Below are 20,099 nucleotides of genomic sequence, written 5' to 3' on the forward strand. Positions count from 1 at the left end.
GCGATAGTTCTTAGATGAAGCCTTCCTCTTCTTTCCCTTTCCTTGACCAATAGCCAAGACAGGAGCAGCAGGTGGATTGGGAATTGGTGCAACAGACTTGTCTTTGAAGTTGCTCTCAGCGACCCTCAAGAGACCTTGGAGTTTGCTTAGGGTGACCTCCTCTTTGTTCATGTGGTAGGTCATCCTAAATTGGTTGTACATCGGAGGCAAAGAGTGAAGCACCATGTCGATCGCCAAGTCTTCCCCAAAGTCAACATTTAACTTGCGAAGGCGATCGACATAACTTTGTATCTTTTGCAAGTGCACGGTAAGAGATTCTCCATGACCCATCTTAGCGGAAATCATGTTGGTGAAAATCTCATAGCGCTCTTGTCTCACGTTCTGGTGGTATCTCTCCAATAAGTCTTGATGCATCTCGTACGGGTACATGTCCTCGTAGGACTTTTGGAATTCGGAGTTCATGGTGGCAATCATGATGCAATGTACCTTCGTTGCATCTCGCTCATGAGTTTCAAAAGCGGTGATTTCAGCCAGAGTAGCAATTTCAGGGTTGATCTTCTCGAGCTTCTCATCGAGGACATACTCCTTATCCTCATAGCGAGCAATGGTGCGAATGTATCTTATCCATTCGCTAAAGTTCGTTCCATCGAAGGTGACCTTTTGGCAAAGGCTCATCAACGTGAAAGAACTAGCAGCAGCGTTGTTAGCGTTCGACATCTACAAATAGAAAGGACAAAGATAGATTAGAATAAGAATCCCTAATTATCACCCAATAAGAAAAATTAGGGCTAGGATCCAACAATAACATTTACATACTAGAAAAGGGATGCCGTAATCTAACATGCAAATAAATTGAAGGTAAGTGAATGACGATTCACTAATTCTCCACCATAAAAACTTAACTATTAGTCCTAAATGTTTTGAGAATTCCTAGGTTCGGATGAGATTCATTGAAACTATTCAATGGCATGTTTAAATCTCGATATGCCCCTCTTGTTTGTGACTGGGATACCGAGGATCACAAAGCGGGTGTGAATTACCATGCAAATTCACATGGTGCCTTCATTGTAACGATCACCTATTCGATGTGCCGGTAAACCACACACGCTCCATCGAACTATGATAAACAATGAATCACCCTTTTCCACCTTTGCTTAGAACTAATTAGTGTGCCGGTAAACCACACACACTCCACTAACTTCTTAGCAAGGGTGCAAAGTGTAATTTCATTGGATTGCATCAATTCACTTTTCCTAAAGTAACTAAGATTGGGAAATTTTAAAAATATGTGTAGTTACTTTGTATTACTTGTTATACTTTTAATGAGAGGATGAGGTTTCCCTATCCTACCCGTTCGGCTAATGACCCTCCACCAATCAAGCAAGCGGTGGATGTGAGTGTACACCCATTAAGCGCCATTTTATAGGCCGCAACCTTATACCCACCTTGTAGATCGGCTTCGTGAATGAGGCCTACTAACGGTAAGACTACATTTAGTTATATATATATATATATATATATATATATATATATATATATATATATATATATATTATTCTAGTAATATCATATTAGTATAGTGTTGTATTTTAAACCTTTTAAAATCTAGGGTTTGAAATTTAAATTGTCTAAATTAAAACTTTTAATCACAAAATATAAATTTCAAAACTTGAGGGCAAGTTTTAAACATTTTAAAACATGGAGGATCAAATAACAAATAATTCCAATTAACAATTAATATCCTAATTATCTATATTTGATTTTATTCAAGATTTCTTTTTAAGATAATTACCAAAATAATCAAAATAATTAATTAATTATCACATAAGGAAATTAAATATTTTATTAGTTGATAAATATCTTTAATTAGATCAAGATAATAGTCATATATATCAAAAAATCGGATTTGGGTTGATCTAATATGACTAAGGTAAGTTACCATAAGATAATTATGAAGAAATCCCGAATCTGGCCATTCCTGACGCTTGGACTCGCCGAGTCAGGCCAACTCGCCGAGTCCACTTTGGAACTCGCCGAGTCCATGACTCAGAAACATAAAAATCGAATTTTTCAGTTATGTTTCAGACAATTAAGCAACAATTTAATGAAAACCAAGCCACGCTCTGATACCATTGATGGGTTTTATCCATAAGAACTTTCCTATGTGCGCATGCAAAACCCTAATGCTTGGATCTAGGCTTTCTAATTAAACATGCTTTGAATCCAAGACTTCTAATGACTATTTAAGAATAAGAACAATGATAAAACAGATCTAGAATCATACCTTTGAATTCCTTGTTGATCTTGTTGTCTTGGAGCTTCTAAAGTCACAATTGTCACTCCTCTAATGGCTTACAAACACCAAATAGCAAGGAGGATGATTTGGGAGAGAGGAGAGGCGAAGGAAATCGGCCAGGGTTTCTATGCTTTAGATGAAGTGTCGATTTCCCTTAGCCATAGGGTCTATTTATACTTGTAGACTCCTTAAGGGTTACAACCTAAATGAATCTCAAAGGATCTAGGGGTTTCAATTCATTTAAAACCTAATTTTCAATTTTCGTTTTTCATGGTGGAAATTGGTAAATTGTCATTTACCTACCTTCAAATGTTCTGCTATTTGGATTACGACATCCCTCTTCCAAATTGTAGAATATTGTGTTGGATCCTAGCCTCAATATTTCATTTGAGTGCTATATTGAGGATTTTATCAACTAACTTGAATTTCTCCCGTTTTGTAGATGTCAAAGTCTAACAACTATTGTCTTCCTGAATCCATTGGAAAAGTTTTCTGCTTGAAGATGATGTTCCACGATTGGATTATGGAAATGGAAATCATTATTCACTTCCTCCACCTCCTCTAATAATTCTCCCTGAACCACATGTTCGAAGACTTGAAAAGTTCAAGGTTACTCAAGCCCTATTGGCAAAAAGTCACAAAGATGGAAAGTATGTATGTGCTCATGTCTTGGATATGAAGTTGCATATTGATAGATTAGGAATGTTGGGTGTTGATGTCTCAAGGAAGTTAGCTGTTGACTTGGTTCTTCAGTCACTTCCCGAATCATATAGTGAGTTTATTGGAGAGTACTATATGATGGATGACGACATGACCCTTATTGATTTGACTTATTTGCTTATTGCTGCTGAATCATCGATGATTTGGTGCACTGGTCAAACAAATTTGTCTGGTAAATCAGTATCCCAACCTTCTATGGGCAATGGCAACAATGGAAGTCTAGAAAAGTTTTCTCTACGCAAGAGAAAGGCCGAGTCTGAGATAGTCCCGTGTACCATTTCAGAAGAGTCCATATGTTTCTACTGCCAAGAGAATGGGCATTAGTTACGAAGCTGCCCTGACTACCTGAGAGATCTAAGAGATGGGAGAGTCAAGATGTATGATTCTGCTTCAGGTAAAATCCACTATCTAACTCTATTAAGTTTTCTATTTTAGATTCTTAATACATGATGTGATAAGATTGCATTTTGATGTGTTGTAGGATCGAAGAAAAGAAAGGAAGCTTAAAGGAAGAAGTGAGTCGAGTCTGATCGAGAAGAAATGGATTTCGATCGCATGATTCGATGATCGGATTTTTGAGCTGCTACTTAGAGAGTTATGATAGATTGCTTAGGAATATGTAATAGGATAGTTTTCATTTGAATTTGCATTGTAAGGAAAAAATTTATGCACTTTTTTTTTATAAATAAAATAAATTTTGAGTTTTGTCTTATTTATATCTCCTTGCAATAATTGATGCTTGTGTGTTTCTATTATAAGAATATTAAGTGGATGTGATTCTTAGTTATGTTATTTATGGTAGTGTCGTAATTTTCTAAGTAAGGAAAGATTCCCATCGCCCAAGTTTCAATTGGACAGAAGCTTGGAATCATATGATTTGAGTCATGTGATGTATGGAAATCTTGGTACTTGGGAAATTAAGACTAATTCCTTGTTCACATTAGTATGTGAGTCAAGTGAAGGAATAAAGGATCTAGAATGCATTGTTGTGTACTAGGTCAAGTCCGCCCCAAAAAACGATAAGAGTATTCGTCATAATTTGCTAAAAGTTTAGTAAATATGGTTATACTTACAAGATTAAGTGTAATTCTGAATCATTGAAAAGTTTCAATGTATGGAAGAACGAATAAGAAGAATCAATAAGGCAGAAAGATAAAAGTTTCTCTAATCTGAAAAGATAGGAGAGGACTTTAGCGTCATGCTTTATGATCGTCTAATTGATTATGAAACCATAACACAGTTGATCCTCTAAGGACATGTTAGTACATTAGTATGACTAAGAAGAGGAATCGAGAATTGTTGAGATAATCAAAAGGAGAATCATACTTCGTTCTAAAATCAAGTCTTAGAGTCATACTCCAAGATTATGACTTAAGTGACACATCTTAAGAAGTTCTAACACACTCATCAAATGTGGAGCAGAAAAATGTTTTTTTTACCCTTGCACGTTTGAAATTGGTAAATTGTGATGTCTTGGATAAGACAAAGACCAACTAAGACCAATCGTGTGTAGTTTTTGTCTTGATAAGAATCTGCACTAACTCTTGAATATTTGTTTGTCAAGAAATGTTTCTTGACAAGAGAGTCTTATATGTCAAGATGTCATTGGGAGTCTAAATGATCTTGAAAAGTTTCAAGAACTAATCAAGAGTAAACCTATTAAACACTAGCACACGACTTGAGGTTTGTAACCTATCGTGTTGAAATATTCTTGTTTTCGTGCCATTCCAGTTTACTCAACTATGCATGTGAGTTCTATGAGTTCTCAATGGGTTGCATAGAGGCAAGGAACCCTGATCAATGGAAAGTACATTGATAGGTAGGGATGAGCTGCCCAAAAACTTGGAAGCAATGGTGGGACCCTTGATGGCAAGAAATTAAGAATGAACAAGTTCTGTACATAAGAGTTTGGTTTTGTCACTAACATTATCTTATAATTATGGTTATGACAAATTCACATGGATAAGAGCACATACACCATAAAATCTAAGTGTTATAAGGTTTATCTCTGTTTCATGAAAATGATTGTGAGGAAACGCTTTTACTAAGAGATATTTTAAGTAGATGGAAATTGTGATATTTACGTTCTCAAATTCGATTATGATTATGGGATCCCTCTTCATAGTTCGAATTGTGAGACTTGGCATATAGTCTAAACATTTAGGACTTATTGCTATAAGTTCTTAATAAGTTTAGACATACATATGAGCTATCTAAGGAAAGGTGTATGAGTTTGAGAAGCTTAGATAAAGGCTTATCGAAGCATATTGTAATAGAAATATGAACTTTGGAAGTCAATATGTATTGATTTCTAGAAGGTCAACTGTTTTCTAAATACGTGTCAAAGCTAGTGGGAGCATAAATGTTATGCTAGTATGGATATAATTATCATGTTAGTAGGAGCATGATTATTATTTTAAGTGTTGCAAATTAGCAATATTAATTATAGAAAACAAAAGTTTCACTTTGCAAAGTTGCATGGGTTGAAAAGTTGTTTTGCTATAATTAAGGGAGAAAATATTATACTTCATTTCAAATCTAAAAGCTTAGATTGAGAAAATTTGATTAAATTTAGTCAAAGGACATATATGGATGTTATGTTGAAAAGGTTCAATGTAACATATATATTCGGTTATCGTCTTTTGTAACTTTTAAAAGTAAATAATATTATGAAATATTATATGATTATGAGCGTTGAGTTCTAACAGATAGTTTTTACTAGAATTGAAGTAAAATTAGGGTTTCATTATGGCAGCCCTATTCATCGAGTTGAGTCCCTCAACTCGTCGAGTAGACTTTAAGTTCCTCGTCTAAATTTCATTCATACTCGACGAGTTTAGGGCCTCCAACTCGTCGAGTTCCTATAGAAAAATGAATAAATTTGATTTAACGTACATACTAGGAACCGGGCATTACAATTTCTTTCATAGTTGGTCCTTTACTAGTTATGGTTTGAATTGCACGACCAAAACTGCCACATTTCTGAAACTCTGGGGACCAGAATGTAAATTTGTCATTGTCTTTCCAATTATTCCCCCGGCTAGATCCTATGCAACCCATGAACAAGCCATACAATTCCACGTTATCCGTCTCCTCCGAGAACCTCCATGATGCCCAGTCCATGACGTAATCGATCCTCGAAGCATCCAAAGGCATCAAAAGTTATAAGTAATCAACAATATCGACCTTCCTGTTTTTCAAGTATGTATGTGAAGAACACCCAATTTGATGAAATCGACAAGCAATTTAAATCCATAGCATTCTAAAAGGACTTACCCATCTCAAATGATTTACTTAAAATTTTGACTCGCGTAATCTTCATTTTCTTTTGGTTTTGGTTCTTTGTGATGTTTTTCAACGTGTTCATCTGGTCCTTCATTGTAATCGGATATGTGATCGGAGAGCAATGACATCAATGACAATTGTTGTTTATTATTTCCCCGCTTTCGTCTGGGGGTTATTATCGTCTTCCACATCCGGGTCGGTATCCAGTGGGAGTAATTGGTCATTGCGTTGCCTATCTGACATATACCATAACTGTCGAGTTGCATCATGGTCCAATTCGTTGACTCTCGGGTCACTTGGATACCTCGAAGAACCACGTCAGATCATCATACGATTAGTAGTTTTGTTGGTGTTGATTGGCATATCAGAGGCGGGGATAAGGAATGTCGAGGTCCACGCTTTACCGACGCATTTAAGGCAAAGCATGTCTCGAAACGCCTTCCAGTTCTTCTTCGATCCAGAAGCCTGGTTGTTTCGAAGCATATCCACAATCTTCTGATTTTGTATCCGATCTTAAGTTATTTCTTTGTCTTCCATGGGCACACCAGCTAATTATAACCTTCGTCTCTCCGACGACAATTTGTATCAATCTCAAAGAAGTTCGAAATGCGGCCACAATTCAACGTTTTAGCACCGTTTCTTATCAGATTTCACAATTGGATCATTATGAAGTCAAACAATTGAATAAGTAGACGTTAAGATCGATGAGATGGTGTGGAGCGAGTCTCATGGTGGATGAGTGTTAATTTAAGCCATTGACTTTATGGTATGGACCAACCAAGCAAGAAATTTAAGCCATATGGGTCATTTGTGTAATTTCAAATAACTGTTTAACGGATGAATGGTTAAAAACTTATAATAATGACTTAAATGACATGTGAAGATGACCTATTGCGTAAAAATAAATAAATAAATAAATAGTTGATCAAGTCAGAGAAAACACTTAAGTGACATTTTCTTTTAATTATTTCCCTACGATAACGAAATACCTAAGAAACGAGAAATTAAATATCCTCCTACCTTTTAATCCTACCAATCCTTCTATCCATTTAAATGATGACATGTGTCATATTAGTATCCTAAAATATCATTAAATTTTATTAAATAAACATTAAATGTTACACATGTCACCATTTGATTGGGTAGGAGGATATGTAGAAACAAAAAGTAGGAGAAATATTTAATTTCTCCTTCCGGAAGTTGGGAGTTGTGTGCGTTTTCTATGTTGCTCCCTAGTCCCTTCTTAGTTATCGTATCTTGAACAAGGAACAAAGTCATTCATAAAGCGCTCACATCGACCGGAGAATGAATGTTCTAAGAGGGTGTTTGGCTTAGCTTTTCAAACCCCAAAAGTCCTTTTTGGAAAAGTTACAAAAAGTCGGGATTTCCTGACTTTTCCAAAAAGTTCATTTTTCTTATGTAAAAACTAAAATAGTTTTTAAAACTATTTTGCCCAACATATTTTGCTTTTTTTTTTTCAAAAAGGATTTTTGGTTGTAAAAATCCAAACCAAACAACCCCCCCCCCCCCCTCTTATCTTAGGGTAAAGTGTTGGTAAATCCGTCTTGTCGTTCCAGACTGCTGTTTCCTTGTAGATTGTTGGAAAATCACGAACATCTTAGGGAGATTTGTTCAGGCCAACTACAGAACCCTTGTTGATTCATCAGGCCAACTTCAGTTTTTACTTTTCTGGATTGAAATAGAATTCAAGCGCTTCACCTAAAACCAACGGAAATTGAGAGAGAATCGCACCTGCATGTACACCAAAAATTACACCGATTTCATATTGTCTATGGAGACAAAAGTGTTTTCTAGGGTTTACAGAGGATCATTTTTTATTCAAGAAGGTTTCTGGTTATTGATTTGGAATGATAAAACAAGTCTCAATTCATAGTGGATAGAACATGGTTTTGGATTTACATAAAAATGGTATCATAAAACGAGTCTCAGTTCATGCTAAGGATTGCTCCTTCTTATGCTTTTGGTGAATGAACTTGCTTAACATAAATTTTCTTCATTTCATTTGCGTTTTTTTTCTTGAATTGAAATGAAGAGGGTATTCTATTGAGCATAGTCTCTGAGTTGGCACTTAATAAAAGGGTTTTGTATGAAGTGTTTACGACCCATAGTTTATTTTTGTCTGCAAAAAAGACAGGCTCTTGATCAAACCATGCCCATTTGACTTCTTAGCCATTTCACTTGTAAACTTCTTATATCTTCATTTTCTATTTTTATATTATTCCCTCTCACTTTAAACGATTTTCCATGCATATTTTTTAGCTATACAGATAAAGAGTAAAGAGACAGATTAAGCGATTGAGAGATTGTGATTGGAAGGACAACTGAACATATGGGTAAAGATGTAGTTGGTCTTTGGTTCTTTAATGACCTTCCTACTATTATTAATAGATATTTTTAATCAATTGAAATCCTTTTTGCTTGTGTCTTTTAGTTGTAGATGGTGATCATGTATTCCCTCTATTAATCTATTTTGGTTCTAGGTGTATTTGTCAGGTAGATTTTCAAAGTTAAATGCTTTGTTAACTAGAAAGAAAATTACTAAATTAGACATATCTTAGTGGACGAATAAGCCAAATACCGTCAAACTAGAAAGTTAAATGTTTTTCAATATAATGACTTTTTCTTGTATTTCGGGCAGAAATATCTAGATATTTTTTAAACAAAAGACATTTTAGTGATGGATGATGACAGAAATGTTTGTAACGAAAGTAAAGAGTATCCGTCAGTAATCCATCAGGTGTTTGTCGGTATATGTCATTAAAACTGTCTATCAGTAATCCATTGGAAAATACCTTCCGTTGGTCTATACGCCAAATATTGTCAAACTTGTCAAAAAATATTCTGTCAGTTTACTTCATATGGAAAATTCCATCGGTAATTCGTTATAGAAACCATCGGAAATCTGCCTCAAATAATTACCGACAGGGATTGTACAACAAAAAATTCTGTTGAAAATCAGTTTTCCCGATGTACAAGGTTGTCGGAAACCGTCCAATTTTCTAGTAGTGGTTTATTGATGTTATTGATACTTAAAATGGGTTTGTTTGTTATAAAATCTAGATTTTGGTAACTTTATGAATTTAAAAAAATAATCACGACTTAGCAACGAGCATCCATCGCAAATATTTATCGATACGTATCACTAACCATAATGCATCCGTCGTCGATCTGTGTTGGTTGTTTAATATTATTTGGTTTCAAAGTTGGTGGAAAATAAAATATGTCAGATCAATGACGAATATATATTTCGTTGCACTACAAGAAAAATAGCCTTTTACGATGCGCAAACCACGACGCTCGTTGATTTATGTTACGCAAAAGAGAGTGACATTAAAAAAGTGTCATCTCTTCAAAAAAATTAAGGATTTAAGTCACGCATTATTGCGTGCCCTTAAATTAGTGTCTATTGTAAAAAAATAAAAAACACGGAGGGCACTTTATCTAAAACGTGCGTCCTCTATGAATGTCGCTTTATATTTTTTTTAAGAAGCGCGCGTCTCCCTTTAGAGGGAAAATGAAATCCCCAAATTTTTTAAACCCTCGCTTCTTCTCCGTTGTCTCCACCTCGACCCCGACCCTCACCCACATTCACCGCCTCCAATCCTCGTTGCCTCCTATGTCTCAGACTACGCGTACTGTTCATCTTATAATAAAATCGTAAGGGATTTAGGGTTGTCTCCACCTCGACCCCGACCCCGAAGCTGCTTGCTACACTTTGATTCCCATTAAACGCCATCTCCCCTTCATTGTGGTCGACTCACCCTCTTGACTTCCGCTTCACGCCGACTCCATGGTTAGTCTGTATTTTAGGTTATAATTTCACATGTTTGTTATTTTTTTAGGATTATTCGGTAGGTATATTTTGATAAAGTTCATGCGTATATTTCTTTTTTCTTGCAATTATAGCCACTTCTTTTGATTGCTCACCGCTCCAAACATCTTATGTGCAAAACACAAACATAAATCTACTAGAACACTAATTAAGTCTGACAGCATTTATTCTTTCAGCGGAGAAGGAGGGTAATGCTTAATGGTCTTCTTTTGGATTGCCAACCCTAACAGATTCGATTTAAGTCACTTCAACATACAGGGAATTTGGGATCTAGAGGTATAACAGTAAATTCAAGGTGATATAGCTATAATATTGTGATTTTGTGAACTGACTTGAAACTGTTAAAACCCTTATACACTGGAAAACCTTCTGTTGAGGATGAGCATTTAGACACATATGAACTCTTTCAATACTAATTTATAATTTTCCTCTTTACCGTGTTTATACTTTATAGTTGGATTTTAGATTTTTCTTTCTTTATGTTATAGAAAGTTTTAGATATTTAACTAGTATATGCCAGTCTATGTTGAGGTTTGAATAAGATTCTACTTACTATTCATCATACATCTTAAAACCAAACTAGTCAAGCCAACAAGATTACCTATACTTGAAGGGAGGTTTCCATATATATCATTTCTTCCTAAATTTAGAAGGCTGAGTTGATCAGAAAGATTACCGGTTGTTGTGGGTAGCACTCCTTGAAACTTGCAATTATAAAGCTGCAAAACCTTTAATTTGCTGCAATTTTCCGTAGTATCAATAAACTTCATATCATCAGCCTCTTTGAATATGTAGACGTTATTACCACAGTTTAAGAAATATATGTCTTTCAGTTTTGCAAAATCAATTGTCAACTTTCCCCTAAAATTGTTGTTATTCAACATTCATTCTCTTAACTCTGCTATTCATTCCATCATTCTGTTCTTAACTTAACTGAACCTTTTTTATATTCTTAGGTTGGAGTTACAGAAATGAAGGTCATTATTGAAAGAACTGGTGGACTTGTTGTTTTAGTTGAAAGTTTTGGTCATTCAGTTTTTAAAGATTTATTCAAACGTGTCTTTGAGAAAAGAGAAGAGTCTCTTGTCCTTGCTCATAAGTGAGTACATAAGATGAATATATTATCATTCATCATCATATTATTTCTTGTATAACTATAAATGTATAATGGATTTGTGAATTATGATTATATTACTTTCAGTGGCACACTTGATATTACATGTTCAAAGGATATCAAGATACAGGGGATCATAGGACCTTGCACATCCTTGGATAAGGTGGAAATTAGTCATTTACTAAATTTTTCATTAACCTTTACTAGTTTGTATATGATTTTTTTGGCTATTTATGTTGCAGAAAGGACCTGCTGTTGAAAACACAATGATAGGTCAAGGGAACACCACATCATGGAAGCTATGTGGACTTGTTGAAGACACTTATTTGACTGTTTTCTTTGATATATTATCAAGTGATGAAGATCCTTCTGGAAATGTAAATCCACAGTTGTATATACAAACCACCACAAGGTAAACACACCTTTCTTTTTTCCCCACATTAAAACTGTTTGTTTAAGAATGTAAGGGTAAAACGGTCATTTTCATACAAATACCAGAGTGTTGATGGGCAAACGAAACTACAAGTTACTACAATCACTAGAAGATGGGTAAAGAGTGTTGTTGTTTCAGAGGTAAATAATAGTAAAAGCCTTTTCTTTATTTGGCTAAAAGACTTATTTACCCTTTTCTGTAACATGAATTAATGCAAGGTTTTGTTACATTTTAGTTTTTGTTTGTTTACTCTTCCTGTTTCTGTTTCTAAGTTATTAGAAAACTATTACTATTTTTTATTTCCACCATGTAATTTGTTTGGATGGAGTTGCACCCATGGAAATCACTCAAGCTTTTAACAACTCCAAATCTCATGTCACCACAATAAAAAACTCATGGCAAGAGGATGGTCTCACAGCTGAAAAAATTGTTGTAAGTAGTTAAAACATTTATCCTACTTTAAAAAAAATGGTTTTTTTTAATGATTCAGATGATCTTATTAGCTATAAACATCCTTTTGAATGACTCAGTTCAAGGATTAGAACAAATGCAGGCTGACTTTGACATTCATGGCTATTGGCATGTTCTTTGCTACCATTTGTTTTCTCCACCACAAGCATAAGCATTACTAAATTTTGTCCTTTTTTGATTTTAACTAAAGTACCCCTATCTCATTTTGTAGGTTGTAAGCATAAAGGCCATTGGTATTGCAGTAAAGCTTACTGTAGAGGGATCAATCATATCTCATATCCTCAAACATAGGTATTTGTTATTGTTGCTGTGTTATGTGTGATTACACAGTTGAATTATCTTAACAAGGTAATGTTCATGTTCCTTTATGAATATGGAAGTAGAAATTACATTCCTAGAGTTTTACTCTTTTGTTACATATTTAGATTTTGTTTAACATGTATTAAAAGGGTATTATCGTGATTTATAAACCTTTGAAGTTGCCAACTTCACTAACAATCATTGCAAGTGTAATAATATTCAAGGTATCTCCTAATTTACAAACTCCCAACTTTTTACATTTTTAGCAACGTGGCAAAATATAGAAAAAAAACTTTTAATTTCATCATTTAATCCATTTAGTCACTTACATGTTTTCTGTTATAACTGTTGTTTTATTTTTTTTTATAGATTCAGCCCCTGAAGTACAATTATGATAATCATTAACAAAACAAAAAACAAATGCAGGATTGGAAAGAACAGAAGGCTAGTGAAATTTATGGCTATTGGCATGTTCTTTGCTACCACTATGAACGTGAAGACGGGCTTTTGAAAGATGTTGGCCTCGTTAGCATCGGTATTGGAAACAGGGTATCATCCTTCCATTGATTCATCGGTTTTGGACAGAGGTTTGATTTCTTTACCAAATGATATGTCACTAAAAATTGTTTTTTTATTTAATAAAAAAAATGAATGAAAGTACATTGATATTCCATACAGATAACGCGATTCCAAGTTCCAACAATATTGTGTTATATAGCTTTTTTATTTGTGACTGGGTTTACGAAAAGCAAAGTTGCTATTGTGTTTTCTTATTAATGTTTGGGTTTAAGAAAAGCAAAGGTGTAGTCATTAATTAAAAGCAAAGTTGCTATTGTGTTTTCTTATTAATGTTTGGGTTTAAGAAAAGCAAAGGTGTAGTCATTAATTAAGAAATCTCATATTTGATAAGTGGGTGAAAGGGTGAAAGGGATAGAAAGATATTCGATCTGTTTTTTAAATGAGTAAAAAAATGAAATATTAGTCCCTCCACTCCCACAATATTGCTTCTAAGAAACTGTCATAGTTTCTTTAGTTTATAAAAGCCAAAACATGAGGTAAGCCATATTCTAGTATTACTCAAGGACTTATTTTTCAAACCTTTAACTAACTGGGCCTACTATCATCATCTCTCCCAATTATGAAGTTTAACCGGTTGGTTTTCACTGGCTATTTATAACCGGTTTTAAGAGCTACCTAACCTGTGATTGGTTCCTAGTTAAGCGGTTGAATTTGTCGGCCGGTAGAACCTAAAATCATGAATTAGGTCGACATGGATTATTTTGAAAAAAGTATAACACTCAAGTGATAAAAATTACTTAAAATTAAAGTGTGTTTATACATTCACTTTCAACTTTAATAAGGTGTTTGCTACAATTAATATTCTAATGTCCCTATTTTTTTTTTTAATACATTTTCAACTCTTTAGTAACATTCGAATGAAAGTATTCAGTTGTTACATCTGAATTAGTAACCATCCACATCTGAATTAGTAACCATCCTGTGTGTTTGGTACAACTTCTGAATTAATCATGGCCTTGGAACTGATGCTTAAACAATCTTACATTCTTTTAAGTTTTAACATTTAAGAGTAAGAGGTAGGAACCATTTAATTAATTAGTTCACCATTATTTACCAAAGCCCTTACTTTTATTTTCTAACTTGGAAGTTCCATATTAAGACGGTTAACTCAAATGAAAAAAATTAATGATGTTTCTTTTATGTCTTGTATATTTTTTTTATTTCTCTTTTACATTAACACAAAACTTACGAATCACTTGATAACTTGAACTTGTTTACCTTCATTCTCATCCTTACTAACATATATATGAAGAAAAGTAAGTAATCTTATGATATTGTGATTGTCCCTTTTTCTGGATCAGGTTTAATTTGGATTTCAAGCTCACCAGCATCTCCAAGTAATGAGGGATCCGTTACACTTAAGAATATCAGCTTATCAAGAGCATCACTTGCATTACTAAAAGAAGGTTTCTTGTTAGAACTTTTGTTTTTAAAAACGATAAAAGATGGAAATCAAACATGAAACATGTAGACTGTAGAGATGTTTTTACATGTAAATTTATATATTGTAAGAAATAGAATTGTAAGACATTAAATTTTATGAAATGGATTATATTTTTTGTATATGATATTTTATTTTATATTGTGAGGCATTAAATGCAAATTTAATTTGAAAATTAGTAAATCTATAAAAAATATTTTTTTTTAACATTTAAAATTATGATACGCAAACATGCGTGTCATCTTCATTTATGACATGGCCTTTCTTGACAGAGGCTTTCTTGATACGCATTGCGTGTCATTAACACGCGCGTCGTAAGGTTACGACACGCGAATGCGTATCGTCTTCCTTTATGACAGGGCCTTCCTTGATACGCATTGCGTGTCGTAACCGCGCGTCGTAAATGCGCGTCATAGACGACGCGCAAAAGCGCGTCGTCTTTCTTTATGACAGGGCCTTCCTTGACACGCATTTGCGCGTCGTCTGAGCGTTTTACGACGCGCAATGAGCGTCGTAAAAGGCCTTTTTTCTAGTAGTGTTGATATCAAAGAATATGAGCGCTAAAAATTACTCACCATACAATTTAACACCTTTTTTCTCTGTCACTAAATGACCTCACTATCTATGTGAGCCGTAAGGGATTGGTTTGTGTGAAATTCTATTTTGTTGAAATGACTTGTGTAAATCTTGATTGACAAAAATGTGGATTAATCACCTATCATAAGCAATGTATTAAAAATCGGTTTGAACCGATCGGTCGAACCAGTTGAACCGAGAACTGGGGAAATAAGCAGTTCGACTAGTATCGGTTTTATGTCTCTTTCTGAACCGGAACGAACGGTCGGTTTTCTCAAAAACCCAGTTGAACCTGTTAAATTAAACAGGTTGAACCGGTTATATTGAAAAAAAACACATGAAAATGAATCATTTTTTATAATAAACTTTGATGATGTTTTTCATATTTATTTAGTTTTCTTGGAATAAAAACATATCATAAATGTTATAAAGTTATTTTGATTTTTTGTATTTATCTAAAACTATATTTTGTTTTGGTATATTATTTATATTTTCTTCTTGATGTATATTGATTGATGTAATACTTATCATTGTGTTATTATTCTAATGTATTTGGATTAACCTAAAACTTATTTTTATGTATTCTTTTAATGTTTGAACTTATGGACATCAAATTCTTGATTTATGTATGTATATATGTATAGGAAAAAAGGTTAAGGGATGAAAATTATAGAAACCAGTTTACCCGACGGTCGAATCGGTTAAACCGGAAACCGATTACCATACTGGTTCAACTAAAAAACCAGTTTGATCATAAGCTTCCAATAACACTCTTGAACCAAGGGCTTGAAAGTTGAAACGCAAGAATCCTTACAATTACAATTCGTAATATTATATGAAGGAATGACCATAAATTAATATTTAATGTTTCGGATCATACCCAAATATCTCGAATATAGTGATATAAACGATTTGTATTAATAGCTAATATGGTGATATAAATGATTTGCTTTAACAAATTAATATTTTTTATAGAATCTTCACGCGTATCACGTTATTCGCATCATGGTTTCATAGGGTTGCTTAGCCAAACTATGTATTTTCAATAAATAGTAGTTACTAAAGAATAATACTAAGGGGCATTTTTAATATTTAAAATTTAACCTTTTATCCGACAAAACTGCAAAAGTGGTCCCTGTGGTATTCAAAAAACTTTGGATAGGGTCCAAAAAGTTTCCAACTTGCATGGATAGTCCAAAATCAAGGATTTTCTTTGGTTTTGGTCACGAAAATATTAAAATGTCCATTTTACCCTTATTATTTCTTTTTTCTATTTTTTTATTGAGTTTAGTATTTAAAAAATTATATAAAAATAAAAAATAACAAAATATCACCGCACCCCTCTCCATGACTACACCCACGGTACCCCTTCTCTCTCTCTCTCTCTCTCTCTCTCTCTCTCTCTCTCTCTCTCTCTCTCTCTCCTTCTTCTTCTTCTTCTTCTTCTTCTTCACCTGCAAATTAAAAAAAAAAAAACAAAAGAGCAACCCATAACCCTATCGTTCTTCCATTTGACTTTCTCGTTGTCCCTCTCTTTTACTCTCTCATACAAAACCTGCAACTTAAGAAAAAATTCTAAACAAATTTTTTTATGCGTGTACGCCTCTTTAGAAACCAAGATCTCCTATGAACACCTGAACTTCGATGAGCACTGAAACTTCAAGATCGCCCCTGCAATCTTCCTTTCTCCCTTTCACATGCAAAATCATACTTTAACCTGCATCATCTTCCATTTCTCTATCGACATCTTCCTGATTCAAAACTCTTATACACTAATTAACACACATGCATAGATATATACATACACAAACACTCTACAATCAATTTGCAGGTGTGAATCTTAACTTTACAAGCCCTAGATTTGCAATATCCATGGCAGTTAACCCTAGAATTTACAAGACCCGTGTTGAATCGATTCAAATCGATTTATCTGGTTCAGTTGGACCTTGAACCTGTGATTGAAGGGTAAGACTTCCATGTCTCTCCTATCTTCTTTTTAACCAAGAAACCTATCTGGATTAATCAGATGAAAAGATTTAGAATCTGGTCCATCCATAATGCATTCATAGATTGTATTGATTTGAACATGAGATAGATAGGTTTTTCTGGGTTCAGAATCGCCTCCAGATTCAAATCGGAAAGATGGGATAACGCCAACATCCACAGTCGTGGATTGAATCGATTCTGGTGAGTTACGGCATTCAAGGGCTAATCGGGACAAATTGCGAACCAAATAGGGTTGCGACGGTGACCGACGATGGTGCCGATGATCACAGGTTTAGAGGATCATGGTGGTGTCATTGGGTTTAGGGAGGAGTATATGAAAGGAGAGGAATAGTCTGAGTCGTGATCTTCTTGGTCATCGAAGAGAGAGAGAGAGAGAGAGAGAGAGAGAGAGAGAGAGAGAGAAGAGAGAGAGAGAGAGAGTGTGTGAAATGGGTCCATTCTTTTCTTTTCTATTTTTAATTAATAAAAGATTAAAATAAAAATACAAAAAATACAAAAAGGAAATTAGAAGGGTAAAATCGTCCTTTTAGGTTTCCCTAGGACCAAAAATACAGAAATTTCTTTATTTTAGGACTAAAACCACGGAAAGTATTTGATTTTGGACCTTTCATGCAAGTCGGAAACTTTTTGGATCCTATCCAAAGATTTTTGTAAACCACAAGGACCAATTTTGTAGTTTTGTCCTTTTATCCTGAAAAATCGACCCTCCAAAATCCTTTTCTTGATAAAGTATTCGGTACGTATTAGAATTTCATCTCCATCTCCACTATAAATATGGAGAAACACCATCACGATTCAAGCACAAGTAAAAGAAGGATCCATCGATATGGATATCATATCATTCTTCCCTTCATGGATTCTTCCAACAACATTACTTCTCTTCTTTACTTCCATCTTCATGTATGCTCTTCGAATGAGGAGGTCATCCATCAGGCTTCCCCCAGGCCCTAAGAGGCTTCCAATAATAGGGAACCTTCACCAAGTGTTGGGTAAAGAGGGTGTCCATCAAACCCTATGGAACCTCTCCCAGACATACGGCCCAGCTATGCTTCTTCATTTTGGAGCCCAACCATTCCTCGTCATTTCCTCTACTGAAATGGCTACTGAAGTCTTAAAAACTCATGATGAGAAGCTGTGTACGCGTCCGTACTCTAAGGCTACCAAGCTACTGTCATTTAACTACATGGACGTTGCCTTCTCACCACACAGTGATCATTGGAGAGACATGCGCAAGGTTGTGGTATCTGAGTTCTTGGGTGCTAAAAGGATTAGATTATATAAAAACATGATGGAGATTGAGATGGAGGCTGTCATTCGTTCTATCTCATCACATTCCTTAAACACTACAGTAAACCTAGAAGACATCCTCTTATCTCTAGTATATGATGTCGTGGGTAAGGTTGCATTTGGTAACAGCTATAGGGGAAAGACTTTTAATGGTAGAACATTGAAAGATATAGTCGAGGAGGTACAAGTCATGGGTGGTGCCTCATTTTCGTTTATTTTTCCAACATTTGGTTGGATTTTAGACGAATTAACAGGGTGGAATCGCAGGCTACAGAAATGTTATACTGATTTTGATGGCTTTCTCCAGATGATTCTTGATGATCATCATGACACAAAAACAAGTGGTCATGTAAATGATTTTGTTGATGACTGTATGTCTCGGTTGACTACCGAGGAGATGAAAGCACTTATGATGGTAAACAACACATTTAAATCCTTTTCTATATATTTGCATACATTTATTTCATGGTTTTCAGTTTCAAGCATGTTGTTGTTGTTTTTTTTTCTCATGAAATTAATAAACATCACTGCAGAATGTGCTTGAGGGAGCAGTTGACACAACTACTATAACAATGGTTTGGGCTATGTCCGAGCTCGTTAAAAATCCTAGAGTTATGGAAAAGTTGCAAAACGAAATTCGAAGATGTGTTGGAAGAAAATCGAAAGTAGATGAATCAGATATTACGAAGATGCCATACTTGAAAATGGTGGTGAAGGAGACGCTAAGATTGCACCCACCTGCTGCTTTTCTGATGGGAAGGGAATGTGTAAGTCAATGTCGGATCGGTGGATATGACGTGTTACCTGGTATGAAAGTGATGGTGACTGCGTGGGGATTAGGAAGGGATCCAAGAATCTGGAAAGAGAATGCAGAGGAGTTTTATCCAGAGCGATTTGAAAACATTAAGGCTGATATCGGAGGGAAAATTTTTGAGATGATCCCGTTTGGAGGGGGGAGAAGAGCATGCCCTGGGAATAACATGGCTACTTCAACTGTAGAATTTACAATTTCAAACTTACTTTACTTCTTCAACTGGGAAACACCAGCCGGATTGAAGAAGGAAGATCTGGATATGAAAGAGAATGGCTTCCCGTTTCTTCGTAGGACGACACCTCTTTGCCTTGTCCCTACAAAGCACAACTGGGAAGACTAGGAATCATTTCTTCTTTCCATTAATGATATGTTGGACCTGGCGTGAATTTTCTCCACGCTGGTGTAATTTCGTTATCACAATAATATTGTATCATTTATTTGGATCGGTTCGATCCGATCCAATTAAGTAACCCAAATTGATTTCGGTTTTTAAAATATTGATCCGAATAATCCAAACTAAATTCAAATTTGATCCGATCTAATCCAATTACAATTCAGTTGGATCGGTTTTTATAATTCGGTTTTAAAAAACTAAAACATTTTAAAACGGCATATAACTATAATATTATCCAATTTTTATAAAAGAAGCAAAAAAATATTTAGTTGTGATTTAAAATTTATAAACTAATAAAAATGTATATTTTAGTTTAATATTCAATAGATAAAGAACTTTTAAGAGAAAATGCATATTAATTTTTTTATTAGATGAAACTTTTTGAATTTATTTGAAAAAATAAATTATAAAATTAATAAATAGTTATAGTTATAATAAAAATAATTAAATAATAAATTCTTATTCGGTTTTTTTTGGATTATTCAGTTCATATTTTATAAACAAAAACCAATCCGAAATCCAGAATAGT

General features: G+C 34.5%; 1 protein-coding gene across 1 annotated transcript; it reads left to right on the plus strand.

Moving 5' to 3' along the window:
* Positions 1-17,867: 17,867 nt before the first annotated feature.
* On the plus strand, positions 17,868-19,671 carry LOC145088264 (parthenolide synthase-like). Its single transcript, XM_079026526.1, has 2 exons — positions 17,868-18,777; positions 18,896-19,671. The coding sequence occupies exons 1-2, from the start codon at positions 17,902-17,904 to the stop codon at positions 19,514-19,516; spliced, it is 1,497 nt and encodes a 498-aa protein (XP_078882652.1). The 5' UTR covers positions 17,868-17,901; the 3' UTR covers positions 19,517-19,671.
* Positions 19,672-20,099: the final 428 nt, after the last annotated feature.

Source organism: Lactuca serriola, chromosome 2 (genome assembly GCF_051521515.1).
Source record: "Lactuca serriola cultivar US96UC23 chromosome 2, Lser_US96UC23_V15, whole genome shotgun sequence".
Classification (NCBI taxonomy): domain Eukaryota; kingdom Viridiplantae; phylum Streptophyta; class Magnoliopsida; order Asterales; family Asteraceae; genus Lactuca; species Lactuca serriola.